This window comes from Carya illinoinensis, chromosome 14, assembly GCF_018687715.1.
Source record: "Carya illinoinensis cultivar Pawnee chromosome 14, C.illinoinensisPawnee_v1, whole genome shotgun sequence".
Taxonomy (NCBI): Eukaryota; Viridiplantae; Streptophyta; class Magnoliopsida; order Fagales; family Juglandaceae; genus Carya; species Carya illinoinensis.
Genome location: NC_056765.1, coordinates 5544144 through 5569918, shown reverse-complemented (window position 1 = coordinate 5569918; position 25775 = coordinate 5544144). Strand labels below are relative to the sequence as shown.

The window sequence follows — 25775 nt, the reverse complement described above, 5'->3', positions numbered from 1 at the left end:
TTTTTAATAATTTCTAAAAATTAAAACATTATTAAAAAAATATTTCTTAATCGTTAATTAATAAAAGAAAAAATTACTATCGGTATTCCTCAGAATTTACATGTGTGGCTTTAGTATTTTTGTCAAGATATTGTAATTATACAAGTGAACGAGAGAAATGTAAAAGTCATTTTTATCATTCTATTTAAATATAAAAAAATAATAATATGACTATTAAATATTTTTATTAAATGGATCAATTTATATATTTTTATCTTATTTTATTTTATTTTTTCATGGTTAAATAAATAATTATTAATGAATTTATATTATATTATTTTTTAATAGTTAAAGATATTTAAAAAATAATAATAAAATTTATTTACATTAATATACATATTTAGTGAGGACATTTTATAGGCATCCAGCATTATCCTTAATTATCCTGAAATATTTATTCTCTACTCTTATTTGAAATATCTGTATAATAGTTTATTTATTTGGTAAATAAGAAAACGAGAGGACTGAGGGGGAGGACACGCGTCGAAGGTTAAGCCCCTCGTTGAGTATGCCACGTGGTCGCTCCGGTAGATAACCTTAAACAAAGATTTGGGGGGAAAAACAATTATTTTAACGGCAAATTTTCGATCCATCACACGAAGCACCAACCAAAAAACACGCGTTTCGGCTTAAATAGACTCGCCGCCCCACTCGCCTTCTCGGCTTCCGCCACGTGGCTATTCCCCCTTCGTTCTCCTTCCTCGACGACGTCTCTTTATTGTATATAGCTTCTCTATGAAGCTGTTCAAGCTCTGAAACTTTTGTCCTGTTGAGTTTCGCGCAAATGGTGGATGTTTCGAAGACTGGATTGAAGGTGGACGACGAGATGGAGCTGGATTTAGGGTTGTCGATCGGAGGGAGTTTTGGAAAACCGGAGAAATTGAAACCGGTGAAAAAAGTGTATGCTCTTGCGGCTGATTGGAAATCCAACGGGTACGACGTTGGCTTGAAGGAAAACCGCCCGGGATTTTCAAGATCTAGTATGTTGCCTGGTCTTGATGATAAAGACGCGGAGCTCCTGGATCCGCAGGCGAAGCGGGAGATGCACGCGTTACGGAGGCAAGAAGCGAAGAAAAAGAGAGAAGAGAAGCAACAGCTGAGGAGGGTGATGTTTAGAGCGAGGAACGGAGAGAACGGAAACGAGTGCCAAAGGAAGGAGGAGGAGGAGGAGCCGGCGCTCAAGAAAGGGAGGACAGAGGAAGATGCGAGGAATGTGAATCTGCATATGAGCGATAAGCAAATTCAAAAGCAGATGCAGCACATGCACAACGACGTTACTAATCCGTTGCCCTTTGCGGCGGAGACGGTGGAGTACCCTCACCCGCCGACGAACGGGGCCTTGCGTCTTCCTTGCGTGATGCCGCGTTGGATGCCCGGTGGAGGCGGGTTTGAGCCATCGGCGTGCCGGGGTTTCAGGCCGTACAAGGGGAGTCGAAGTCCGGGGCATAGCTTTTCCGACGGGTGCGAACGGGAGCTGATTCAGCCGATTGGTGATGGAAATGGTGGGAATAGGAAAACGGTGTCGCATGGTTCGCCAATTTGCAGTTCCTCTGCGGGTTGTGAAGATCCCGGTTCTTCTCTTGATGGTAACCCATTGTTCTTTCCCTCTTTATTTATTTATTATTATTTTTTAATATTTTTGGGTTTAGCAAATAAATTTTCTATAGACCTTAATATATTATTCTGTACATTTTTCTATTTCATTTTTTGGCTTACTACTTTCATGATATAAAAAAAATCTAACAACTAATTTAAGAGATTAGAAATGATATTTTCAGTTTAGTACGCAAGTAAGTGTGATGCAATCATTTAAAAAAAAAATGAGATTTATTATTAAAATATTATTTTTTAAGTTCTTACAATATATAGAATTACTATTAACAAATTCCAAAGCTATCATATACAATTGAATTTTAAACCATTCACATCTGGATTAAAAAAAAAAATTAAAATATTAAAAATATGTACAAACACACCAAGAGCTTTAGGATGCTTGAGAATGAAATGAGATAAAAAATTTAATTTGTGAATAGTAGTGAGATAGTTTGAGTTAAGTATTTATTTAATTTTGAAAAATAGATAAAAAAAAGTCGAATAAAAAATATCATAAATTTAAAATATTGTTAATATTTTAATATTATCTTTATTTTGAAATTTGAAGAAGTTGAATTATTATTTTTTATTTAAAATTTTAAAAAAATTGTAATGATTAATTTGAAAATATTTACATTTAAATATCATTTGAGAAAGAAATGAGATGGAATTATAAGAAACGCGTTTCCAAACATCCCCGTCTCGTCTCAAGAGAAAATAAGTATATCTTAGTGACGAAGGCAAGTTAATTAATATGAAACAATGTTCCGGTCCTTTTGTGCTTGTAGCCTTGTACTAGAGAACTAATTGTTTCATTCTATTTGAAGACATAATTTCATTAGATGGTCTTGTGACGACTGTGATATGAAATTGAAATAGGCTTAGTCGGGCAAGTGCCTGGTAAATCATATATCTATATCTTTAACTAACCCAAGTAGTGATGTATTCCAAGACCTCTATTCCTCTAAACCATGTAAGTGAACCGATAGATGAGTACGTTTAGTAGAAATGTCTCTATAAAAACTGACTGCTGAGGTCGTAAGATCATGTATGATGAAAGATCACGCATGATGAAGACTGACAAGTAGTGCTTTGTTTATTCTAGATGTTGTCATCCCTAGTCACATTTTAAGTGATTGATGAGAGAAGAAGTCTCTTGAAATGTGTCACGTCACCAAATGCGATTTGGGATAATAATATTTCGAATGAAGAGTGGGGCAGCGCAAGTGATAAGGCGAACTTGTGTGCGTTAGCCCCATGTCACAGGTTCCTTTCTTCCTGAGATTAAACTATGATTTAAGTGGGAGGTCATGGTGATGGGTTGATGTGCTAGTCTCCCTAGGGGTTTATGTCCCATGGGTGAGTCCTAACTTCTAAGGGCTCTGCCGTGGAGTGATTCTCCGTCATTATATATAAAAATAATAAATAAATAAAGGAAGAGGCATTGCTGTGTGGAATTGGTTACATAAAATGGAGTGATCTATTCTTCATTTTTATCGGTTTAAATTGATTGTATGCTGTTGGCCTTGCATTAGCTAATTTACCAACCATACACTTCAACTGTTCATTTTAGTATCAAAATCATCCGTTTAGTCTTTATGCAGACTATCATTCTTGTCAAGACATGTTTAGCTTAATATTCCTCTTATCTTTCCAGGTGTTGGAAGTGGCAGTGATTCCAGAAGCCATTCCAGTAACTCCTTAGCTGAACAATCGCAGTTAAAGGGTCAGAAAGCAAATGATACCAAGGGCCAGTCAAAACACAGTGCTTCCTCTAATGCTGCAGAATCCGTCTATGACATCAATGTCAACCTCACGGAGAGATTCCTTCAACAGAATCCTACTCAACCTAGCCCACCTAGACCTAAGGAAGAGTCCATGCCGGAAACTGAAGCAAAAGCAAGTGACAAGCACATATCAAATACCGAAAACGCAGCACCTTGCTTGGAGAAGGAAACAATGTTAGAAATGGGAAAGCCTCCCGGACCCGCACCACGGACTCAGAACCAAGACCCTCATAATTCTCTCCCTCAAATGCCATGTGTATCAACCACAGGTAATGGTCCAAACGGGAAAACCATTAGGGGGTTTCTATACAGATATACGAAATCGGAGGTTAGCATCATCTGTGTCTGCCATGGAAGCTCATTCTCACCAGCTGAGTTTGTGCAGCATGCTGGGGGCACGGATGTCTCCAATCCTTTGAAACATATCACTGTCATTCCTTCTGCTTTTGGGTGATGCGCGCACTGAACTTGATCATGATCTCTATTGTCATTGCCTGTTGTGGGTTTTTGTTCTTTTTACATGCTGGATTGATTCAGGTGGGGGAATGGAGAAACGTTCAGGGAAGATTGTATTCAAGTGTTTGTAACTTTGTATATACTCGAGAGTTGGAGGAGCTCTTCCTTTCTAATGAATGATTGAGAGACTCGACTCTCGCATATTTTGAATGTTGATATTCCTTGTTTTTTTTTAACTGCTTTCGACATGCATTAGACTGGATATTACAGATTTAATTCTCTTTGATTCCTGTGAAAATTTATGAAGCTTATTCATTTCTTAGACTACTAAAACCTTCTAATTTGTGGGTTATCTTTTGTCATAAAGGATAAATGTGAGTTTTTCATGATTTTTGTAGGGAGTTGTTTAAAGGCTAGTTTGGGTAATAGAGAATTTTAACAATATTTTACTATTATTTATTATTTTATTATTATTTTTCACTTATTTTTATTATTATTTACAGAATATCTAAGATTATTTTACTACCCAAACGCAACTTTAGAGGAACAAGGGTATTATTGGTTTGAATAATGTTAAATATAATTGGAAAAAGCTAGATTGTCGCCTGGTTTTGCCCGCTTTGGATGATCGCTCGACGTGGCAAATCACTGTAGTGCTGATTAAGCTTCTGAAACAGGAAAAAAGAAAAATACACTCACTTCCCACTTGCCTATTACGCACAGTGTCTTTCTCCTTCCCGTGGGTTGGTTTCTCCAGTGTCTTTCTCCTTCCCGGTAGATGTTTAGGAAATCTGAAACTCATTCACCATCCCCCAACATCACAGCGCCGACCACCACCAAACTCGGCCCATCTCCAGCGATTGAAGGCCTCACACAGAAGCTGAAAAACCCGAGAACTAGGAATCCAAAACAAGGGACCCCAGAAACCTATCCACCTGCTGCGTGGCTCACAGCGCCAATCACCATACAACGCCGGCGAGAGCTGGGTTGAGACAGAAACTCCAGCTTCCACTCCATAAACTCGACTCCTCCGATTCGTATTCCACCCCCTCCCATCTGTTTCTGATCCCCCCCTCCCTCGACACGGCCATTCAATCCACGGCAGCTGAAGGTAAACAGAATATGTGCATTCCCGCACATTTCCTTTTGCAAAAAATTTCTTGTAAATGTGAATGAATACATGTAAGGGAATCCACATAAATATGGGCGTGATTTATTCTCTGTCAAGTTGCTTGTATAGAAACTTTGTTTGTGGGCTATATATTATGTGAGTAGCCGGTTTTGTTTAACGTGTGTATATTCCTTAAATAGCAAGATTCTTGTATTATGTAAACATTGTAAAAAAATAAATATTCTGAAGCTCACAATGGAAATATCAAGACACCTATATTGATCTGTTTTGTAACCATTTATACAGAGGTTTACAAACCTATCTAAGGGATTTGTACAGCTAAGGAGATATTGTATACATCTGTTATAGATTTGAATCACTAAAAATAAAACAACTACATCAATTAGAAGCCATGATACTCAGCTTGATGAGTGCTATAAATCACTTCCAAATTTGTTTATATATTTGAATCTTATTCTTATCTTGTGTCACTCTCCTTAATAAACATGTCTTGTAATGCAAAATAAAATTCGAGAGATTTTCACGAATACATTGGCCGGCCAGTGAAAACTTAACGTAAGTAAAGGTGCCACCTTTTAATTGAAGTTATGTACAAATCTAGTGCTATATTTCAGCTTAGTTAAAAATATTTGCTGAAAGATATTTTAACTGTTGAAATACATTAAAACCATGCAGCTTATTTCTCATAAAGACAAAGAAGCTTGATTTACGTTATAGGAGGAAAAAAAAATCCAGCTTGATTTATACTTTTTAAAAAAATTGCTTTAAAAAAAATAAGAAGCTTGATTTATATTGTTTAGAGAGAAGAATTTTTTTGGGCATATATATTTAACATCATTTTTCTGCATGGGCATCATCCGCATGCTATTTTGTATGGATCTTTTCTTTGTTGTATAGTATTTATAATTTCACATGTCAATAATATGAGGGCATATAAAATGATATGCTAATTCAATGGCCTTCGCGATACTAATTGTAGGTTCTCCAAGACTGAGTTCATATGGCTTCCTTTGTACACTTACGGATGATGAGTATGATGAAGTATTGGTTGATGATGAGCCTGATAATGATGATGGCACCGAAGAACCTAAGGTTGATGATGGTGTCGAGGAACCAATAGTTGGAATGACTTTTTCTAGTGAGGAAGAAGTCCGGTCTTATTATATGAGATATGCTAAACAAAAAGGGTTTGAGGTCCGTAGAAGGAATTCTAGACAAAGCAAAGATGGGTGGGTTAGATGGTTTACATTGGTATGTGCGCGGCAAGGCACAACAAAGAGTCAGGCTTCCAATATACTCAAGCCAAGACAAACAGAGAGGGTAGGGTGTAAAGCAAGAATTAATGCAGTTTTGAATGAAGATGGTGGATACACCTTGTCTAGTGTAATCTTGGATCACACACATTACTGTAGTCCAGGGAAAGCAAGGCATTTTAGATGCTTCAAGAAAGTAGATGCTCGTGTGGCTAAGAGGCTTGAAATAAATGATGAAGCTGGAATACGTACGTCAAAAACTTTCCAGAGTGTAATTGTTGAAGCAGGGGATATGAGAATTTGCCATTTGGGCAAAAGGAATGTCAAAACTATATTGAGAAAGCACGACAACTTTGTCTCGGAGTTGGAGGCGTTGAAGCTCTAACTAACTACTTCCAGGAAATGCAGAAAAAAAAAATGCAGAATTTTTTTATACGATCGATGTCGGCCCTGACATGAGATTAAAGACTGTGTTTTGGGCAGACGCCTGAAGTAGAGCTGCGTATCAATCATTCGGGGATGTTATCACTTTTGATACCACATACTTGACCAACGCTTATAAAATGCCATTTACGCCATTTGTGGGCATGAACCATCATGGTCAGTCAATCCTATTCGGATGTAGATTGATTTCCAATGAGGATGCAAATACTTTTGAGTGGTTGTTTGAGTCATGGTTGAAGTGTATGAATGACCAACTATCAAATGCAATCATTACAGACCAAGATAAGGCAATGAAACTTGTAATTGCCAGGGTGTTTCCATTATTTAGGCATCGCTTCTGTTTGTGGCATATCATGAAGAAGCTTCCAGAAAAATTTGGGTCACATTCTCGATAGGACGAGATCAAAGATAGTCTACACAAATGTGTATATGACTCATTAAGTGAGAATGAGTTTGAAGAACGATGGAGCGATTTGCTTGAAACAAATGATCTTCGCGATAATTCTTGGTTGGGATTGTTTTATGCTGATAGGCGGTATTGGGTGTCAGCGTACATTAAAAATACATTTTGGACCGGAATGTCAACCACACAACGTAGTGAGGGCATGAATGTATTTTTTGATGACTACGTTCACTCCCAGACCACATTGAAACAATTTGTGGATCAGTACGATTCAGCCCTTAGGGGAAAGGCAGAGAATGAAGCAATTGCTGACTTTAATTCATTTAACACTGAGATTCCTTGCATATCTCACTATCCTATCGAGAAGCAATTTCAAAAAATATATACAATTGCCAATTTTAAGGAAGTCCAAGAAGAATTTCGAGGGTTTTTATATTTGACTACCTCGTATTTAGGTGGTGATGGGGCAAACTTTACGTACGTAGTCGGGGATGAGATTAAGTGAGTGATGGATTCATTAAATGCGTAAACTATTTTATTAACGTATGTGAAGAAGATTCCTTAGATATTACATGCAGTTGCAAATTGTTTGAGTTTAGGGGAATATTATGTCGACATGCTCTTTGAATCTTGGCACAGTTAGACAAGAGTGAAGTTCTACTAAAATACATTTTGGATCGGTGGAGGAAGGATATAAAGAGACAATATGTCAATGTAAAAAGTAGCTATGAGGCGACGAGCAATCCTGAGAAATAAAGGTTCAATCGGATCCGAAATTGCTTCTATAAACTGTGTTCAAATGCCGCAAAGATTGAGAGAAACTGTGTGAAATTGATCGGTCAACTAGAACAGTTGAAGTCGGAGTACCCCGATGACGATTCATATGAAGGTACTTCCACAGCTAGTCTTGTTACTCCCATTGATGGCACAACAAGCAAAGTTCTTAGTCCATTAGTTGTTCGGAGTAAAGGGAGACCCACAACTAAGAAAAGAACACACCCCGTTGAGAAGGCTCTCAAGACACTGAGTACTAGAAGGAGATTGTCCACAACTGAGGTCCAAAATCCTTTGATTATTTTGTACACATATGTAGAATACATTTTTTTGATACTAGTAGTTTTTTCATATAATTCAGTATTAGTTCCAGTTGAATTCATGTAATTCAGTATTAGATTTTCCCTAGATTGCCTATATTATTGAAAGTTCCAACTTGGTTGTTTAGATAGGAAAAATTATCATCTTAGGCTTAAACTTAAGATATTGTATTCCATATTTGTTGATATATATAGAGAAGTAGTCACTTATCAAGGGAAGATAGACGAAATTACAATATGAGCGGCACACATCATGAGGTTCCACAAACTCAGGTACTTATAAAAAGACTTAACTGATATTGTAGTTTTTACTAAGTATTCTTTTATTTTGTTTATGTATAGAAAGCCAAAAATAATGTTTGCTGATTTTTCCAGCAATCCTGGCTACATAATCAAGAAAGCCAAGTTTGGACACATGCGCCAAATTTTTTTTGTACTCCCTCGATTGCTCGTCCACCTCCAGTACAAGCGCAACTTGTGCAGATGAATGACTCGGATCAAGATGATTTACGACAGCCTAGATGGTGGCAGCCATGATGGTGTTGTATTTATAATGGTGTTGTCCAGGGTAGGGTGTCTTTTGATTTTTTTTTGTATTTTGGACAGTGGGATGATAATGCTTGTTGTAACTCACATGCTTTTTGTATGTATTCGGGGTTGTTGTTGTATTTATAGTGGTAGGTTGGGTGTCTTGTATGCTTTTTGTATTTTGTATTTTGCACAGTGGGAAGATGATGCTTGTTGTAAATGATGTGCTTTTTTGTATTTAGGAGGGGTTGTTGCTGTATTTACTAGTAGCTTTTGTATAAGAAATATGTATAGGAAATATGTATAAGTTCTCGAAAATACAATGACCTCAATTGCCATTTTGGCTAAAAGAAAGCTGTTCAATATGATAACTCATTTTTTCTTCTCAACTCAACTACCTGTGAGTTGTTTATTTGCAATCTAATGGTGATTTTGTGGTTATATCCAGCATATACTTATTTTTCTTACTTGGTCTGAAATAAGCCGGTGAGTGCAATTGCAGGAAGTTTGAGCATGGTGTTGTTTATATATTGTTATCCAACAACTACTTCCAGGATATTGTAAAGAAAGCTGCAAAGAAAGGCCATGAGATTTATTTTATGTTATCCAACAACTACTCCAGGATATTGATGTTATTTATTTTATTTCCAAAGCAACATTTTGCTTGGTTGAACTTGCAGTAGCTGTTTATAACATGGTTTAATAACAAATTGGACACTTGAATTCACAGGTGAGTCTTGAATCAGGACTAATAACAAACCACTTAATAATACAAACTTCCTTTTCATTAATATTAACAAATACATATCGTTTTCACAAAATACAAAGACCTTCCATAATGATACAAAGATCTAGCAGTCTATTACAAATTTCCAGCAACATGCTGATTTCCTAGCTTCCACAAAATACAAAGATCTTCCACATACAAATAGACTTTTGTAGTTGCTTACTTCTAGAACTATATTAACATTTCCCTTTGAACTAACCACAACTAGATATAAGCAACCCAACAAAGAAAAATCACGACAATGAAATTAGTGTCACGTAGGTGGCCTTCTCCATTTGCCTCTTGCGCTTCTTGGACTCTATTTCTAGTCGATGATTCGAGCTTTGGATATCCATTGATGCTTGGATCTTTTCAACTTCAACTTTTAATTTATCAATTAAGTGTTGTAATCGTTTGATAATTTTTTGGCAATATGATGGTATTTCAGGGTCATACCAGCAGAAGTATCCACAAGACTTCCCAGACTGCAAAAAATCAATTCCCACTTAAATTTAGACAAACAACACTATTAACAATAATGATATGCGAGTGTAAGAAGAGTAAATCTCACCATATAGTTTTGGCATCCAAAAAATCGCCACCCCTCATTTTCCTCCATGTGCGCAGTTCTTTGACAAGTTTTAATTCCACAGTAACAAATTGGGTACTCAACTATTGACTTTCTTGAGCTTGAGCAATTTTCACTACATGACTCAGGCATTGCTGTCTATATACAAAGAGCATAATAAAAGTAGTTGTCGTAGCACATAAAGAGAAAAATTATTAACATCGTTCCCTTCCACAATATACTCCACTCATTCTTATAGTAAAACCAAACAAATAAACAAAATGTATAGCAGTCCTGTTTTCAGATTCAGTATATTATTACATTTTAACTACTATTTTTTACAATTCATATGATGATGTTAAACTCAACAACTAATGGGTTGCCTATCTACTGCATATGTTAGAGATGAGATGACAAAAAAGAGTATATAAATTGGGTAATACTCGATATAGCTATCAATTGTGTTCAGTAATGGCCATTAATTAGATTTTAAACTTAGGCTCGCAATCAGGTATCTCACTATTCTTGTTATGAATTTGAACTTATGGGAACCTAAGGTGTGCAAATTGGACTTCCTTAAACTATGTTTCATAAAAACCACTTGACACTCATAAAAACCACTTGACACTTATCAATATAAATTTTACAAACATATCATAATTTTTCTTACTAAACGTTTTTGCAATAAATATAAAATGAAGGCCATTTGAACTCCAAAACAGAATTATTAAACAATATTTAGAGACCATTTGAACTCCAAAAAAAACTTATTGAACAATATACGCATGGCCATTTGAACTCCAAAACAGAATTATTAAACAATATGTAGAGGCCATTTGAACTCCAAAATAGAATTATTGAACAATATTTAGAGGCCATTTGTACTCCAAAACAGAATTGTTGAACAATATTTAGAGGCCATTTGAACTCCAAACCACAAAAGTCTACACAATATTTAGAGGCCATTTCAACTCCACACATATTTAAATATTAGAGTTCCAAATAAACTGATCATGCCAATCCAAAGATTAGAACAAAAAATGCCAAATCATCCTGTTTTCAGCAAACACATTCTTTTTAATCTTCCTTTACAAAAAACATGAAAAAGGTAAAATTACTCATTCTAGGTTAAACAATGGTTTAGTTTTTTTAAACCAAGTCCCCTGTCGCCTTATTCATTCAAGTTAACATACATTTTCTAAATCAAGTACATAAAAATCTCACACAAAATACTACAACTAGGAAAAACTAACAGTCATTCAAGTTGTCTAGACTAAAAAAAAATTAACAAACCGAACCCCCTAAGAAGCAAGTCGACAGCTTTTTTTTTTGGGGAAAAAAATTTTGCACCAAGTCCCCTGTCGCCCTATTCATTCAAGCTAACATACATTTTCTAAACCAAGTACATAGAAATCTCACACAAAATACTACAACTAGGAAAAACTAACAGTCATTCAAGTTGATTCTAGACTAAAAAAAAATAACAAACCGAACCCCCTAAGAGGCAAGTCGACAGCTTTGTGTTTTGGAGAAAAAAATTCTGCATCATACGTCTATCACACTACCTGTGATGAGAATAGATTTAGCATCAATGGGGAGTACTAGAAGGAGGTTACTAGAAATAAACAGTGAAGAGGGAACCGACAATTGTATTTATTCGTGGAGGAGGAAAGAAGGTTTGTCACCGCGATGGACAATGATGGGTCGAACCGGGTGCGACGGGAAACGATGCAAAATCGAGGTACTTATCTCGCTAAACACTGGTTCAGCGACGGGATGGCACGATGATGGCGCAAGGACGACTAGGAGGAGACGGCAACGGTATGGCTGCTGCTAGGTTTGAGTAGTGTTTTCACATAATGGGTTCACGATGCCCTTTTTTCTGACCATCCCCCCCCCCCTCTTCTCTTTTTAATGCCACATCAGGCGGTCAAAACTAGCGGTAACCGGGGAGCGGCACAATAGCACGACCCAATATAATTTTAAGGTCTATGTTTATGAATTTTTCACACTTTTTATTAAAAAATTAGATAAATATGAAATTTATATTAAAAAATATTTTTTTAATAATAAATCCTTAATATATAAATTTATATAATTAAAACTGCAAATCATTCGTGCCTTCTCCGTAGTGTTTTACGTGTAAATAAATGAATTTTCAGAAGCATTATTCTTATTAAACTAGTTTTGATGAGTAAAGGCTTTGTTTTCCGCACTCCACGCTTCCATTGGGCTTTGTCCTATTGTACAGTACACAATAAAGATAAATACCAAAACCCTACCATTCAGGCCATTTCTCTCGCACGGTCGCACTTTCTCACCTCTCCAAGATCCAGAAGGAAACCCTAGTATAAACCCTTGCGAAACGGTACCACCAGAAGGAGGTGAGAGAAGGTCGCTGAGAAGCAAAATAATATACACCTTCTCTCACTATCCGTCCGATCCCTCCTCCTCTTTGCTCAGGTACTGTTGTCGCTTCCTCAATCCCGTCGATGATTTTGTTGAATTGTTGTTTTGTTTGTGCTTCCTCCGGTCCATGTTTGTTTTCTGGGAAATATTACCAAATTCATGTCATGAACACGCGAAGACTCACGTATTGTAAATCCTCTGCTGGATCGTCCCCATTTTATTTTTATTTTCATTTGCGGAATTTCCAGGGTAACTGCTCCCGTGAAAATGGAAACTCATGTGGGGGAGCTCTACCCAAACAAGCCGTATATATCAGTTGAGATTTTAATTTAACGAGTAAATTTTCTCTAGAACTAATTGAAGTCGCGAAGGGATCTGTGGGATTCTTTGCTTGTTTTGTTAGATAGATGATGCTTTCTCAGAAAAGAAGTCTTCTATCCAAGTATCCCATGTAAAACTCATGTAATGGTTGGGAAAAATTATGATGTATTTTCGAATGCCCTCAGGAATATCTGAAAATCTACGTAGTTTTCTTGCTCCTTCAGTCATAATTTTATTTGTAGGAAGTAGTTTTGGAATTTATTGCTTCCAATCTAATTTTACACCTCCTCCCCTGTAATGCTAGGGTGGAGGGATATTAAAGACCCATTTGTGCGTGTTCGCTTAGTAATTTTCCACTCTGGAATATGTGATTTTTGTTTTCCATTAAAGTAGTAAGTCATTTTTAGTTCATGGAAGTTGTGAGTTGATGGAAAGTAATGTTTTAAATTAGTGTTTTTATTTCTTTTCAGAGATCAATTCAGTGATGGCATCTTCAGAGCAGGACGTATCTGCTGCAGCCTGCCCTCCTGCTGCTGATGTTGTACGTACTATTTTTTATTGGGAATATTACAAAATCTTGTGTGTTTTTTAGGGTATTAATTTTTTTTTTTTTTGGGATGAATTTCTGGTCAAATCTAGGTTGGCAATGCCTTTGTTCACCAGTACTACCTTATCTTGCATCAATCCCCCGAGCTTGTTCATAGATTTTACCAGGATACTAGTAAGCTCGGTCGTCAAGAAGAAAACGGGACCATGAATATAACAACAACTATGCAAGTGAGCTCCCATTTTTCTCTCTTTTTTTTTTTTCTTTTTTTTTTTTTTTAATTTTCTATCTATCTGCCCTTGAAAAGCCTAGTTGATTACATGCCATTGCTTGTTTAGTGTTCATTTTGTTGCTCTATGTGATTTAAATTTATCCCTGGTTGCTGAAAGTATGGTAGAATGAGCAACTGTTTGGTGGCTGATAGTATGATGAAAAAGATTATTTTTAATTTTAAAATATTTTCTATAATTTTTCGAAGTCATTAAACAGAGCAATCTATTAAATCTGAAAAAATTAGTGGGAAAATGAGTAGTTTGAGCATCTATAAGTTCTTACATTTTTTGTTCTATTTGTAAAGTAGAATTTCTTATTTATTGGTAGGTTCACCTACAAATGGTGGAAATTAGGATTTGAAACTTTGATCCCTCTATATTCGCTGACTGATTTTCATTGAGTAGGCAATCAATGAGAAGATACTCTCGCTTCATTATGGCGAACTCAGTGCAGAAATCTTAACCGTGGATGCACAAGATTCTTTCAGTGGGGGAGTCCTTGTTCTTGTCACTGGGTATTTGACTGGAAAGGATGGTTTGAGGCGTAAATTTTCTCAAACTTTTTTCCTGGCCCCTCAAGACAAAGGCTACTTTGTTCTGAACGATGTTTTTAGATATGTGGATGATGGGAACCAGGGTTTTGTTAATGATGTGGAAGCACCTCTTACTTCTGACCTTGGTAATGTGAAACACAGTTTATAGTTTAAAGTATTAAGTTTTGGTCATCTAGCTCATTTTGAGGGTATTTTTGTTTTAGATCCTTCTCCTGTGCAAGAGAATCATGTTTCAGAGCCAGTTACTGCAGTGTCAGAGGTTGCTGATGGGGTGGAAGTGTATAATCCTTCTGAGAATGGACAAGATCCTATTGGAGAAGAGGAAGAACCAGTTCCTGAGGTCGTTGATGAAATTTCAGATGGTTGGCAGTTAGTGGCCGAATCAAATTCTAAAATTGAAGAAGTTCCAAAGAAGTCATATGCCTCTATTGTAAGTGGCTATTAGGCAAAATCCTATTCGTTGTACTTATTTGTTATCCATATACTTTGGAATAATAGTTATGCTAATCTCTAAATGGCTAAAATAGCAGTTTCAAGATTTGGGCACGAGTGATCTCCTTTTCTCTGTTATTGATAGTTTTTTGTGTTATAGTTTATCAAGGTCTTGTTTGGTGAAAGCTATTTATTTTGGTATTCCAGGTTAAGGTTTTGAAAGAGAATGCTGCTCCATTTTCAACTCAAACGCCTTCTCTACGGAGGTCTGTCTCCAAGAGCCAAGAGCAACCAGTGAATTCTGGACCTCCTGCCCCGGTGTCTGAGACACCAGACTCCGACACTAATGCTAATGAAAACAGTGCTAATAAGGAATTGGAAGGTGAGCAGTTTGTTATTGTTATGCCTTTTTCTGCTAGTTAACTTGCTGTCATCTGCATACTGGTTTGTTGATTATACTGTATGAGCGTTTACTTGAATTAATTTGTGTACATATTTTTGTGTATGGACAGCTGATGGTCATTCTATTTACATAAAAGGCCTCCCTGTGAATGCTACTCCTGCCCTGCTTGAAGTTGAGTTCAAGAAGTTTGGACCTATCAAGATTGGCGGAATACAAGTCAGAAGCCAAAAGGTATGCCATGATGTAAACTCAAATTTCTTGTTGATTGTTAATTGTTTACTTGGCTAGTATTTATTGTCCATGCATATATACAACAGGGATTTTGTTTTGGCTTTGTGGAGTTTGAGGTGGCAACCGCTGTGCAAAGTGCAATCGAGGTACGCATCTGGTTTCTTTGGTGATCATTTTTCCCCTTTTCTGTTATGCTTGAAGCACTTGAACAGATGGATAGGCCATAACCCCTCTCATTTGTTGATTTTAGCACTTGTTAGATCCAATTGGTGCAAATGACTTGTACTCTATGTATGTACTGAATCTAAGGCTGTTTCTCATTGTGCATAATGATTTCTCGGACTTTTTCATGGATGCGGGATAAGCTGTCTATATGTGGGATTTTTGTTTCATGGGCAAATGCTTTGCAAAGTGCAATTATGGTGTTCATTGGATTTGGATTTTATGATCTTTTCTTCTTTATTCATTTTTTCCCTTCCATTATGATTCATAATGTGAAGGAGATGGATCGGCCATAACTTGTTTAATTAGTTGAAGCTGGATATGCTACTTTTAGTTCTGATGGTTTTCTCATGTAGGCAGCTTGAATTTAATCTAGCCGTAATGAGACATCTTGGTCTACAAATAGATCTTACAAAAATAAACTGACATGAATCAATGAGACATTAGATCTACAAATAAACTGACATGAATCAATGAGACGTTAGATCTACTTTATAATATAGAGAGCTTTACAATATCTTTGTAGATCTAGTTGTTCTCAGTTGCAATTGGTCCGACATATTTGAATACAAAGCCAACTTGGACAATAAAATGTAGCTTTCCTTGTCTCAAAATGGGGTTTTGCAGTTTGTTAAATTGAATAAATTTTGCAATGTCTCGTTTGTATTTTGATTATTACCTCGCATTTTTTTATTCTTGAATATCAATCTTGTTTCGCTAAATAAAGGTTGTAGTGGCTTCTTTTAAGTTTTCAAAACTAATTGACCCTTTATCGAATTAGTAACATGATACTGTAATACGTGTAGGCTAATGTAGTCTACACATTATTGTTTTACTTATAAAAAAATGTGTAGACTGTAATGGTCATAATTTCTTGGAATTTGGTTGCATGTTTATTTGCTTCCACCTTGTGTAGTTGCCTCCATCTCAACAATTATCAAGGTCTTAAGTGTTCATACCTTCCATTTTGATGCTTGCTCTCTTCACAATTGTTGAGGCTAAATAGTCTTATGGATCATGTATGAGCCCTATCACCATATCCGTAATTTAGTCTTCTATTAGGGATGCATCTTGATAATTGGGTTGTGCTTGATTTGTTTTACTGAAGATTGGTTGATCTTACTCCTGCCTTTTCCTTTCTGGTTAATAGGTACATCATTAGATTCAGTAGAATAGGCTTCCCTTTCCTTTTTTTGTTTGTGCGTGCAGTTGTTCTCCAAATTCATCTGTTGATGGAATTTAGTTTCCAGTGATGTTTCCCTGTTAATTTCTATTATTAATAGAAATTGAAAAGAAATTTGAAATTATTTATTTACTCGGAAAAAGATCTTATGCTTTTTTGCCTTACAAAAAATGGTCCTATTAGTTCAGAATTATTAAATGTTGTAGGTGTTTCAGCCTTTTTTCTAACTAATGAGTGGTCTGGTTTCATTGCTTGTTTTGGTTTTTTTAATTCATTGTTGCTTCCGTTAGCATCCAATGTTACTTTACATTTTGTTATTACATGCAATTATATTCAAGATAATGTGTCAGGCTTCACCCATCATCATTGGTGGACGTCAAGCTGTTGTTGAGGAAAAGAGATCTACTAATCGAGGTAGGTTGTTTTTGTGGTTGAATCTTTTAGTGATTTCTTTAAAGTAAATGCAATCCTATTTCTCTAAAAGAAAAAGATCAGATAAGCAGTGTTTAGATTTCGAAAGTGTTTCTGTTGGACCCAATTTTTAACGAGTAGAAGGACCTTTCTTGTTGAATTAGGAAATGGGATTTTGTTTCCCCCAAGGTTCCATGGAAGACATGCTTGAATCATTTGGGGTATGGGAGTTGTGATACGATTATCAGACTCTGTTACAACTCCTTATTGCTAAACAAATTAGGTTTATGTACTCAGTTTGAATTGCAGATTTGGGCTTATCCATTGACGCCTTGATATTGGCTGTTTTTCAATCTGTAGTGAACAGTAGTAAGGGACGATTTCAATCTGGAAGGGCGAGTGGATATAGGAATGATGGATATAGGAATGATGGTGCAAGAGGACGTGGAAATGGGAACTATGGAAGTGGCCGGGGCTATGGTCGTGGTGACTTCAGTGGCAGGGGTGAGTTTGGCAGCAGGAGTGGCAACCGAGGTGGATTTTCTAGTCGTGGAGAGGGATATCAGAGGAGTGATCACATGGGTGGCAATGGTGGGCGCATGAATCGTGCTGGTGGGTTGGCTGTAAATGCATCCAGAAATACAGCACCACAGATACCAGCTACCGCCTAAGGAATAAGGAGCCAAAGTTTGTCGGGAGGATAACAATTTGAAGATTTTTTCAAATTGCTTATTCAAGTGATGGGTAATTCTTTTTTTTTTTTTTATTTCCTTTGAATGAGGTACATGAGGTTTGCTCGAGATTTTGTCCATGTGTTTTTTCATTGGTCTTGGGTGGATAATCGATTACAAATACTATTCGGTGCATTGTTTCACATCTCAAAAGAGTTAGTTCGTTGTGGGTCACATTGTTTTTTTCTTGACACTAGGAATTTTTAGAGCGTTGGTGCTGGGAATGAGAGTAATGCTTCGGGCTATATAGAAAGAAGATAGATCATCCTGATACGGATTTATGGATTTTAATTTTTCGGCAGAAATGGGATCGTGTATTAAGACGTGTTTGGTATCTATCTACTCATCTGAGTTTGAAGTTGATAAAATTAGTGCACCTGGTTTCATCGCAGAATAATGTCATTTTTATTATCTTATGCTGTCATCATTTCAAAGAAACCAGTTGCCAGACCCATGCATGCATTGTTGCTTGGATGATGTCTTGCCGGATTTGTTTACTTTTTCATTGGGATTTTTAAGTGTTTTTGAGATTATAGTGAAAAATATAGCTTATAATTTAAATAATAGGTTTTATTATTAAAAAGTTATTTATTGTTTGGTGACAATATGATTAAATCATTTTCAAACGTATTATGTTTGTTTGAAAACAAATTAAAAATATATATATATTTTCTGAAGTATAAATGACTACTAGTTGATTTATTTTTAAAAAATATGATCATATCCTTCAAATTTGTAATTATGTGAAAGTTGTATGAGAATTCTTGCCTATTGACATTCTCTTTAAAATTTAAACTATATTATTGATTATATGAACAAATACGTTTGAAGAAAAATATCAAAATAATGTCTCTTTTCAAATAAGAAGTTTTCATCCAAACGCATTTTACAAATCAAAAACACGTGTTCTACAATTCAAACACACGAGAAGCACGTTTATACGTCAGTAACGCATAGTGCACAAAAATAATCGTCCTAGTGTTATTTTCAAATATTTATTTGCATCAAAGGTGGCTTCGATGGCGTTAAAACAGTTTTTAGTAACTGCTACAATGACAAATTTATATATAAGAACAGAAAAGCAGATATTCATATATATATATATATATATGTAGAGAGAGAGAGAGAGAGAGAGAGAGAGAGAGTTACATCTTAAGGGTGAAATAAAGAGCTAAAGGCAACTTAGGATAATCCAACAAGGCTCTTATGATTAACATCTGCCGATGTGCTTGATGAAACCATTGACGAACAAATCGGAGAATAATCCAAAACCGATATAACATATTAGTATTTTACACTTCGGTAATCTTTGGATGAGAGGAAAATTTTCTTTTGGTGTTGAATAAGGAGACTTGGTTAACGTATAAGCGTAAAAACAAGAGTAATGACTTTCATACTTGCTGCTTGATGAGTAAGCATGCCAAAATTCCCTTCGAGAGAGAGAGAGAGAGAGGCTTCAACTACTACTATTTATTTTAGAGACCGAAATTGCAAGCCTGGACAAACTCCAAATCATAGTCAACATACTTTGTCCAGAGTGGCCGAAACTGATTCATGGCGATGTCGAGCCACGGCTTCATATTCCCGTTGAAGTGCACCACTGCAGCATTGCGGATCTCATCCCTGCTAATGCTTGGATTGTAACCAAGTCCCAGTACATGCCACGACTTGTCCAGAGGCTTTGTTGTCGAGTAATATGTGATTAGTCCCGGAGGCAACGTCCCCAATTTCCACAATGTACGGTTCTCATTCTGCAACAAGATTCATCATTTTATATTAATAGCAAAAGAAACAGTATAGCACAGATACCCAACAAAATTGCAAAAGAGAACAACTTTATGTCAATGCAACCATGATGTTCATTAAACCTTCTTTTTTGTTTCAAAATTGCAGTCTTTAGCAGTGTTGATTTCCCGACATCATTAATTCTTCAACTATAGACAAGTGTGTTCGTAAAACAACTAGACAAGTTGTTTTATATGAACTACAAATTGTTGCATGACAATTTGCAACAAAAACACGAAAACTACAAATTTATATGAGCTCAGTACCTGTTTTAGGCAACAAATGTTGCTTTAGCATGTTAAGATTACCCAAATAACAGAAAAGAATCAAGGGATTACCAGGTTCTGCCAGTAGTGATACTCTTCAGTGCACTTTTCCCTCCTCCAAGCATCCAAATCAAAGAAGTTCATTCCATAAGCCCACGCACAGGCGTTGGGGCTAAACCTCGCCTTAATCAAAGGGTGTGAGAAATTCATGTACTGTGCATAGCGATGGAATGACCCAAAACACGTCTCAACTGCCCCATTCACCTTCCCATCCATATCTATCTTCCACAACCCTGTCAAGTCCCTCTGCACCACTATATCATCATCCAAAAACAAGATCCTGTGCAATTTTGGGTACATTTCCGGCAAATAAAACCTCAGGTGATTCAATATGGACAAATACTTTGGGTTCCTAAACTTCATATTCGTGGTGTCCTTTGTTGCATTCTCAAGCTTATTCTCGAAGTAAAACCTCTGCAAATTTGCCGACTCCAATTGCCGAAGCACTGGCACATACGAAGAGTTCAAGAACTTGTAATCTTCAACTGCCTTCACTTCAATGTGCGCTCCGTTATAGTCCTTCAATTTGAACATAACTTGCATTGCCCCAAGATTCATCTTATCAGTCACAACATGGAATACATGTTTCCACGGCTCCTTCGAGTTCTTTACTGCCGAATTGACCACCACTGAAGCGGCAATCACATTATCCGAGAAAATTGCGTAATGGTAAAGCTTCGGATCCTCAAACTCCGGTGGAGTTGGCTTCCCCTCATCAGAATACTTCTCGGGATTAGCGATTCGCTCTTCCATCAACCGCATTGCGAGGCAGTGCAGGCTTTTTGGGATTGATTTTGCGGCTATCAAGCTCGAGAAAGCTCCTTGCTTCTTCGCCTTGGTTAATTGCTCATTAACCGCAAAAATCGTATCCTTCAACTTCTGGATCTTCAATTGGTTATCGAAAGACTCTTTGGCTTCCGCAATCACTTGCCTCGTCACTTTAATTCGCTCCTTCACTTCCTTCTCGAATTGCCGTAAAACCGATTCGTCAAGGTAGAGGGAGTCGGATTCGGAGAGAGCACGATATGTGGGCTTGTTGAGGAGATCGGTGTAGTTCCGGGAGAGATCGGCGAAAATCCTAACGAGCTTGGAGTTCTCGAGCTTGAGCTTTCGAGCGTAGGAGGCATAAGCCAGAGCCAATGACCGGTGGTCGTCTGCTTGCTTCCGGATCTGATCCAGCCGGGGCTTGAGAGGGTCCGTTTTGAGAGCGAGTACGGATCTTCTCGTAATTCCCAATCCATATGAACCGGAATTGAAGCCCTAATTCAATAGAAATCAATTAAGTAAGTAGTGCGCTTCACCTATAAGAATTTCCAGCATTAACAGTAGTAAGCAGGTTTGTTCCGCGAGAAAATAGCAAAGAAAAAAAAAAAATCCAAGAACATGTTATTTGCATATCTTCTGGCAGATCAGGAATGACAAGATCCAGAAGTGAAAACCCAATCAAAGCAAAAGAAAAAGAAAAGATAAAGACGGAAAAAATTACAATAATCCTTAAATCTGCCGTAAAACCTTAAGCTAGAAAGCTGTTCGACTTAAGGTATTGAGATCTAAGAGGGAGGTTGGGAGAGAGTACTGACTAAGTGGTGGAGGGGGGAAGTGTGAGCGCGAGAAGTGAAGAGGAAAGAGAGAGTGAGGAAGAGGCAGACGAAGACTGAGATGGCGGAGGCCAAGAGTCTGAAGGTGAATCCAAGGCCCCGGATCGATCCTCCGGCACTGGTGATCCTCTCCGAAGTGCGTGCGGTCCGAAAGGTGGCCATTTCTTCCCGAGTTTTTCCTCCTTTTTTCTCTTTTGCTTTATTGATGAAAAATGATTGCTAATTAAATCTGCGTGAGCGTGTTTTCTGAGCGTGCATGGGCTGCCACCCACTCCTCGTACTCTGATTCTGACTCGGCGACACTCCATTACTGTAAACAAAAATTAAGTTAAAAAACAAACAACACGTCGGTGGAGTACTGACGTCTGACACGTTGCATAATTGAAATAATTATTAATAAGAGTTACACTCATAAAAAAAAATAAAAAATTTATATAAAAAAATTTTTATAAATCGATATAAATTTCGTACGATTCATCACATTTATTTTATATTAAAAATAATAATATTATTAAAAAAATTACATCAATTTATAAAATTATTTTTATAAAATTATTTTGTAAATAAAATATTTCTCATTAATAAACATGGTAAAAAATTTAATTTTAATATTTAAAAGAGTTTCGCTGACAAAACTTTTCCTAAATTAAATTAGACTAAGTTCAGTTTATAAAAAAGAATTGTATTAATATAATTTTATATAATATATTATATATATATTATAATAAAAATATTTTGATAATTAATGTATTATATTAAATTTTAAAAAAAAATTTAACTAAAGAAAATTTTCAAATATGATAAGTGTTGTTGTGTACGTGACAACCAAAGTTAAAAAGTTGACATTGTGTCTCTTTGTTACAAAACTACGTGCTTATCATATGCTCAATTAACATGTGTCAATTTTTTAAAGAAAGATATTTCAATTTCATAAATTAGAGTTAGAAATTAATTAATTGAGCTGAAATATTATAATTTTTTATATATTTAAAATTAATATATTTTAATTGTTCCGTGACATTATTATTAATTTTAGATAAAAAATGATTAATAGGTATAAATTTGAATTGTGATTTAAATTGATTAATATCATGGTTTATATTTAAATTTATAATATCTGATTTAATTGAGCAATATTTCTTTACATGAACAATATTTTTATTTGATATTTTATTTTTACTTTTTAATTTATTTTTAGTTTTCTATTTTTTTTCTCGTGTGTTGTTTCTTTTCCTTATTTTTACTTTTCCTTATAGTTTCTTGAAAACATGCAGAGCTTTTCAACCCAAGCACGAGACTATTTGTCTGGGACGTATAAACAAGGAGACTTACACAGATAGCATTTTTGGGAAGGTCAGCAAAACAAAAGAAAAAAAACACACTCTGCAGCTGCAGTACTTGAAGGACGCTGGACTATAGTGGGTAACTGCAACAGCATATTTTTTAGGAGAAAAAGCAGCAAAGATGCATTTTGATGAAAGAAATACATGGGGAACGTGAAAGGCGAAGGACGACTAGTCTAGAGAAAGAGAGAGACGAAACGGAAAAGGGGCTAACTTGGGTGGACACATGATAGAAGGAAGAAGTTTATGAAAAGAAAAACAAGAAGGAAGCTTTTGGGGTTTTGGGAGAGTTATTTTGTCGTTTGGATAGGAAAGATAAGTTTTTACCTATTTTTTGGTTTCTTTTTTCGCTTGGGGGGCTCCTTTTTGGGTTTGGACGAGAAGAGCTTTTGAAGGGAGTCGGAGCTTACAGAAACGAAAGAGAACGTTGGAACGCAGCACTGGAAAGCTCTGATTTTTCTTGACGCTGCACTTGAAGGAGAGAGATTGGAGGGGAGCTACAACTTTTTTGGACGTGAGACTTGGAGCTGGTTTTATTTTATGTGTTGTTAAATGGAGGAGCATTTTTATTATAGAGGAGAAGACGAAACCAAGAGCTGGCCAAGTGCTCTGTTTTGAGAGAAAAAACAAAGAACTAGTGGAGACTTTTTGATCTGGGCGAGAAACTTTCGAAACAAGAGAGAAGCCAAGTCGTTGGAGAGAGATACGGGGACATGAGTTTTGCTTTTTCCGTTCGGAACTTCAAGGCAGGAGGGTAGGAGTTCATTTTTTTCTAGTTTTGAAAGCAGTTGAGACAGCATTTTTTTTCCTTTTGGAGATGGAATGAAAGGGTTCCGGTTTTTGAGAGAGAGGCAGTAAAGGAGTTTGGATCATTATTTTTTTTGGGGGGGGGGGGGGAGAGAGAGAGAGAGAGAGAGAGAGAGAGATGGAACCAAGATCTGAAAGAAAGAAGAACATGGGATGCTGAACAAAGTCAGGAGCTTTTGCTTTGTTTGGGTGACGGAGACGAGGTGAAAGGCGTTCTTTTTCCCGATCGGTGGGCGGAATGCAATGGGAGCTGGGAATTGAGGTGGACGAAGCCTTACATGTTGGGGACTTTTTTTGTTTGAGCAGATAGATGGAACGGACGGACACCTTGTTTGGAGGAAGTTTTTAGCTCAATCATCTCTCCACTTTTGTTAACTTGTGGTTGTTTTCTTGTATTTTGCTAGCTTTATCATGGAGACTAGTTATTTGATTTCTATAGCTCTTTTGATGAATATACTTGGCTAAATTATCGTACTAAGGTTAGAGGTAAAATTTAATGATTTAAACATTATTTTCAGATCAATGTAAAATTTATTTTGTGAGCTTGATCGATTGAAGAATTTTATTATTGGATATTTTGATTATCTATGTTGAACCCAAGGTTTCAAGTTTTGTGTAATTATATATCTACACATGGATTTTGATGATAACAAATGAATTCAAAGAATAAAGAAGTCTCAATCTCAAGTTGTCTACACAATGGAGTCAAGCACATCAAGGAAACAAGCATGAGCAAGAAGGGAATAAATTCACATTAAAGTCATAAATAATGTTGTAAATCTCTTAAAAATTTAAAATTAGGATTAAGGCTTAAAATTAATATTTTATCATAAAGTATTAAAATACATTTTCCACATGTGCATGAATATTTTGAAAATTAAATTTGAAAATTTTAAAAGATGATTGATTGTCATCTTTCACATGTGCATGCCTTAATTAAAGGTTTGAATTTTGAAAATATTAAAAATGATTGATTGTCATCTTTCACATATGCATGTTTTATTTGAATATTTTTAAAAGTGATTGATGTTTTTTCTGACTTATGCAAAAGGTAGATGTTTTTATTTGAAATATTTGAAAAGTAAAATGTGCTCCTTTTGTCATATGCAAAAAGTAAAAAGATTAGGTTTGAATGTTTTGAAAAGTAAAATGTGCTCATTTTGTCATATGCAAAAAGTAAAAGATTAGGTTTGAAATATTTGAAAAGTAAAAAGTGTGCTCCTTTTGTCATATGTCAAAAGTAAAAGATTAGATTTGAAATTTTTGAAAAATGAATGATATTGTTTTTGACAATTGAAAAAGAAAAATCTTTTATTTGAATTTTTTGAAAAAGTGAATGATATTGTTTTTGACATGTGAATCTTTTTAAATTTGAATATGAAATCTCATATGTCTATAAATAGATCATTTGAGAGCTTCAGATTTACAACACTAAGAGCATATAACATTCATTCAAAGTTTTCATTCTCTCTTCTCTAAGCATTGAGCCTTAATCCTTGTTTATTTTGATAGAGATATAGTTTGCACTGTATTGTTCTTATTTCACTCATTGAGGAGTGTTTTGATAGAGATAACCTACCCACTATCAGCTCTTGTATCAGTAAAAGAGTGTGTATAACCCTTATGCGTGTAGAAAGTATTCTACACAGGGAATAGTTGAATCACCACGTGTAAGGTGATTGCAAGTGTAGAGGGTGTTCTACACGGATCCTTTGTAGCGGTATTGTTCAAAGATGTAATAGGTTTCTATCTCCACCTGAAGAAAATTGAATAACGAATTTGGGAATCCCCAAGGGATAGCTTGAGGCGAGGACGTAGGCAGTAGGGCCTAACATCGTTAACATACTGAGTTTGCTTCTCTCTTATCCTTACTCTTTATATTTATTGTTATTTCCTATTTTATTTATATTTTATATTGTATATTTAATTTATAATTAATTTTTTTTAATACAACTCAATTCACCCCTTCTCTTGTGTTAGTCATCTAGGCAACAATTGGTATTAGAGCTAGTTAACCTGTACTGTTCATACAGGTAGATCATTCATGGAAACTCTCGCTTGTGACTGTATCACCAAAGCAAGACTCTCCAACCATGGGTGACGGTGCACCGGTAGAAGCGGTGGCAGGCTAGTCTGG

General features: G+C 36.0%; 3 protein-coding genes across 5 annotated transcripts; 2 read left to right on the top strand and 1 right to left on the bottom strand.

Annotated features, from left to right (window-relative positions):
• The first annotated feature begins 457 nt into the window (after positions 1 to 457).
• LOC122293323 (ninja-family protein AFP2-like) lies at positions 458 to 4111 on the top strand. The gene is made up of 2 exons (XM_043101866.1): positions 458 to 1625; positions 3290 to 4111. The coding sequence occupies exons 1-2, from the start codon at positions 824 to 826 to the stop codon at positions 3871 to 3873; spliced, it is 1386 nt and encodes a 461-aa protein (XP_042957800.1). The 5' UTR covers positions 458 to 823; the 3' UTR covers positions 3874 to 4111.
• Positions 4112 to 12340: 8229 nt separating this feature from the next.
• On the top strand, positions 12341 to 18147 carry LOC122294382 (nuclear transport factor 2-like). 3 transcript variants are annotated; one of them, XR_006237591.1, is made up of 11 exons: positions 12342 to 12526; positions 13264 to 13334; positions 13433 to 13570; positions 14018 to 14291; positions 14370 to 14596; positions 14806 to 14980; positions 15111 to 15232; positions 15319 to 15378; positions 16988 to 17051; positions 17409 to 17792; positions 17977 to 18147. XR_006237591.1 is itself a non-coding variant. In XM_043103075.1 (10 exons), exons 2-10 carry the CDS (start codon positions 13278 to 13280, stop codon positions 17717 to 17719), a joined length of 1428 nt encoding a protein of 475 aa, XP_042959009.1. In that variant the 5' UTR covers positions 12342 to 12526; positions 13264 to 13277; the 3' UTR covers positions 17720 to 18147. The 3 variants fall into 3 exon arrangements, 2 of the variants coding, with proteins under 2 accessions (XP_042959010.1, XP_042959009.1); XM_043103075.1 differs by having other exon boundaries at positions 17409 to 18147; XM_043103076.1 differs by lacking the exon at positions 13433 to 13570 and having other exon boundaries at positions 12341 to 12526; positions 17409 to 18147.
• An 820-nt stretch (positions 18148 to 18967) lies between these two features.
• Positions 18968 to 21757, bottom strand: LOC122294505 (galacturonosyltransferase 8-like). Its single transcript, XM_043103290.1, has 3 exons — positions 21471 to 21757; positions 19903 to 21150; positions 18968 to 19530 (listed from the first exon to the last, which is right to left on the bottom strand). The coding sequence occupies exons 1-3, from the start codon at positions 21648 to 21650 to the stop codon at positions 19255 to 19257; spliced, it is 1704 nt and encodes a 567-aa protein (XP_042959224.1). The 5' UTR covers positions 21651 to 21757; the 3' UTR covers positions 18968 to 19254.
• Positions 21758 to 25775: the final 4018 nt, after the last annotated feature.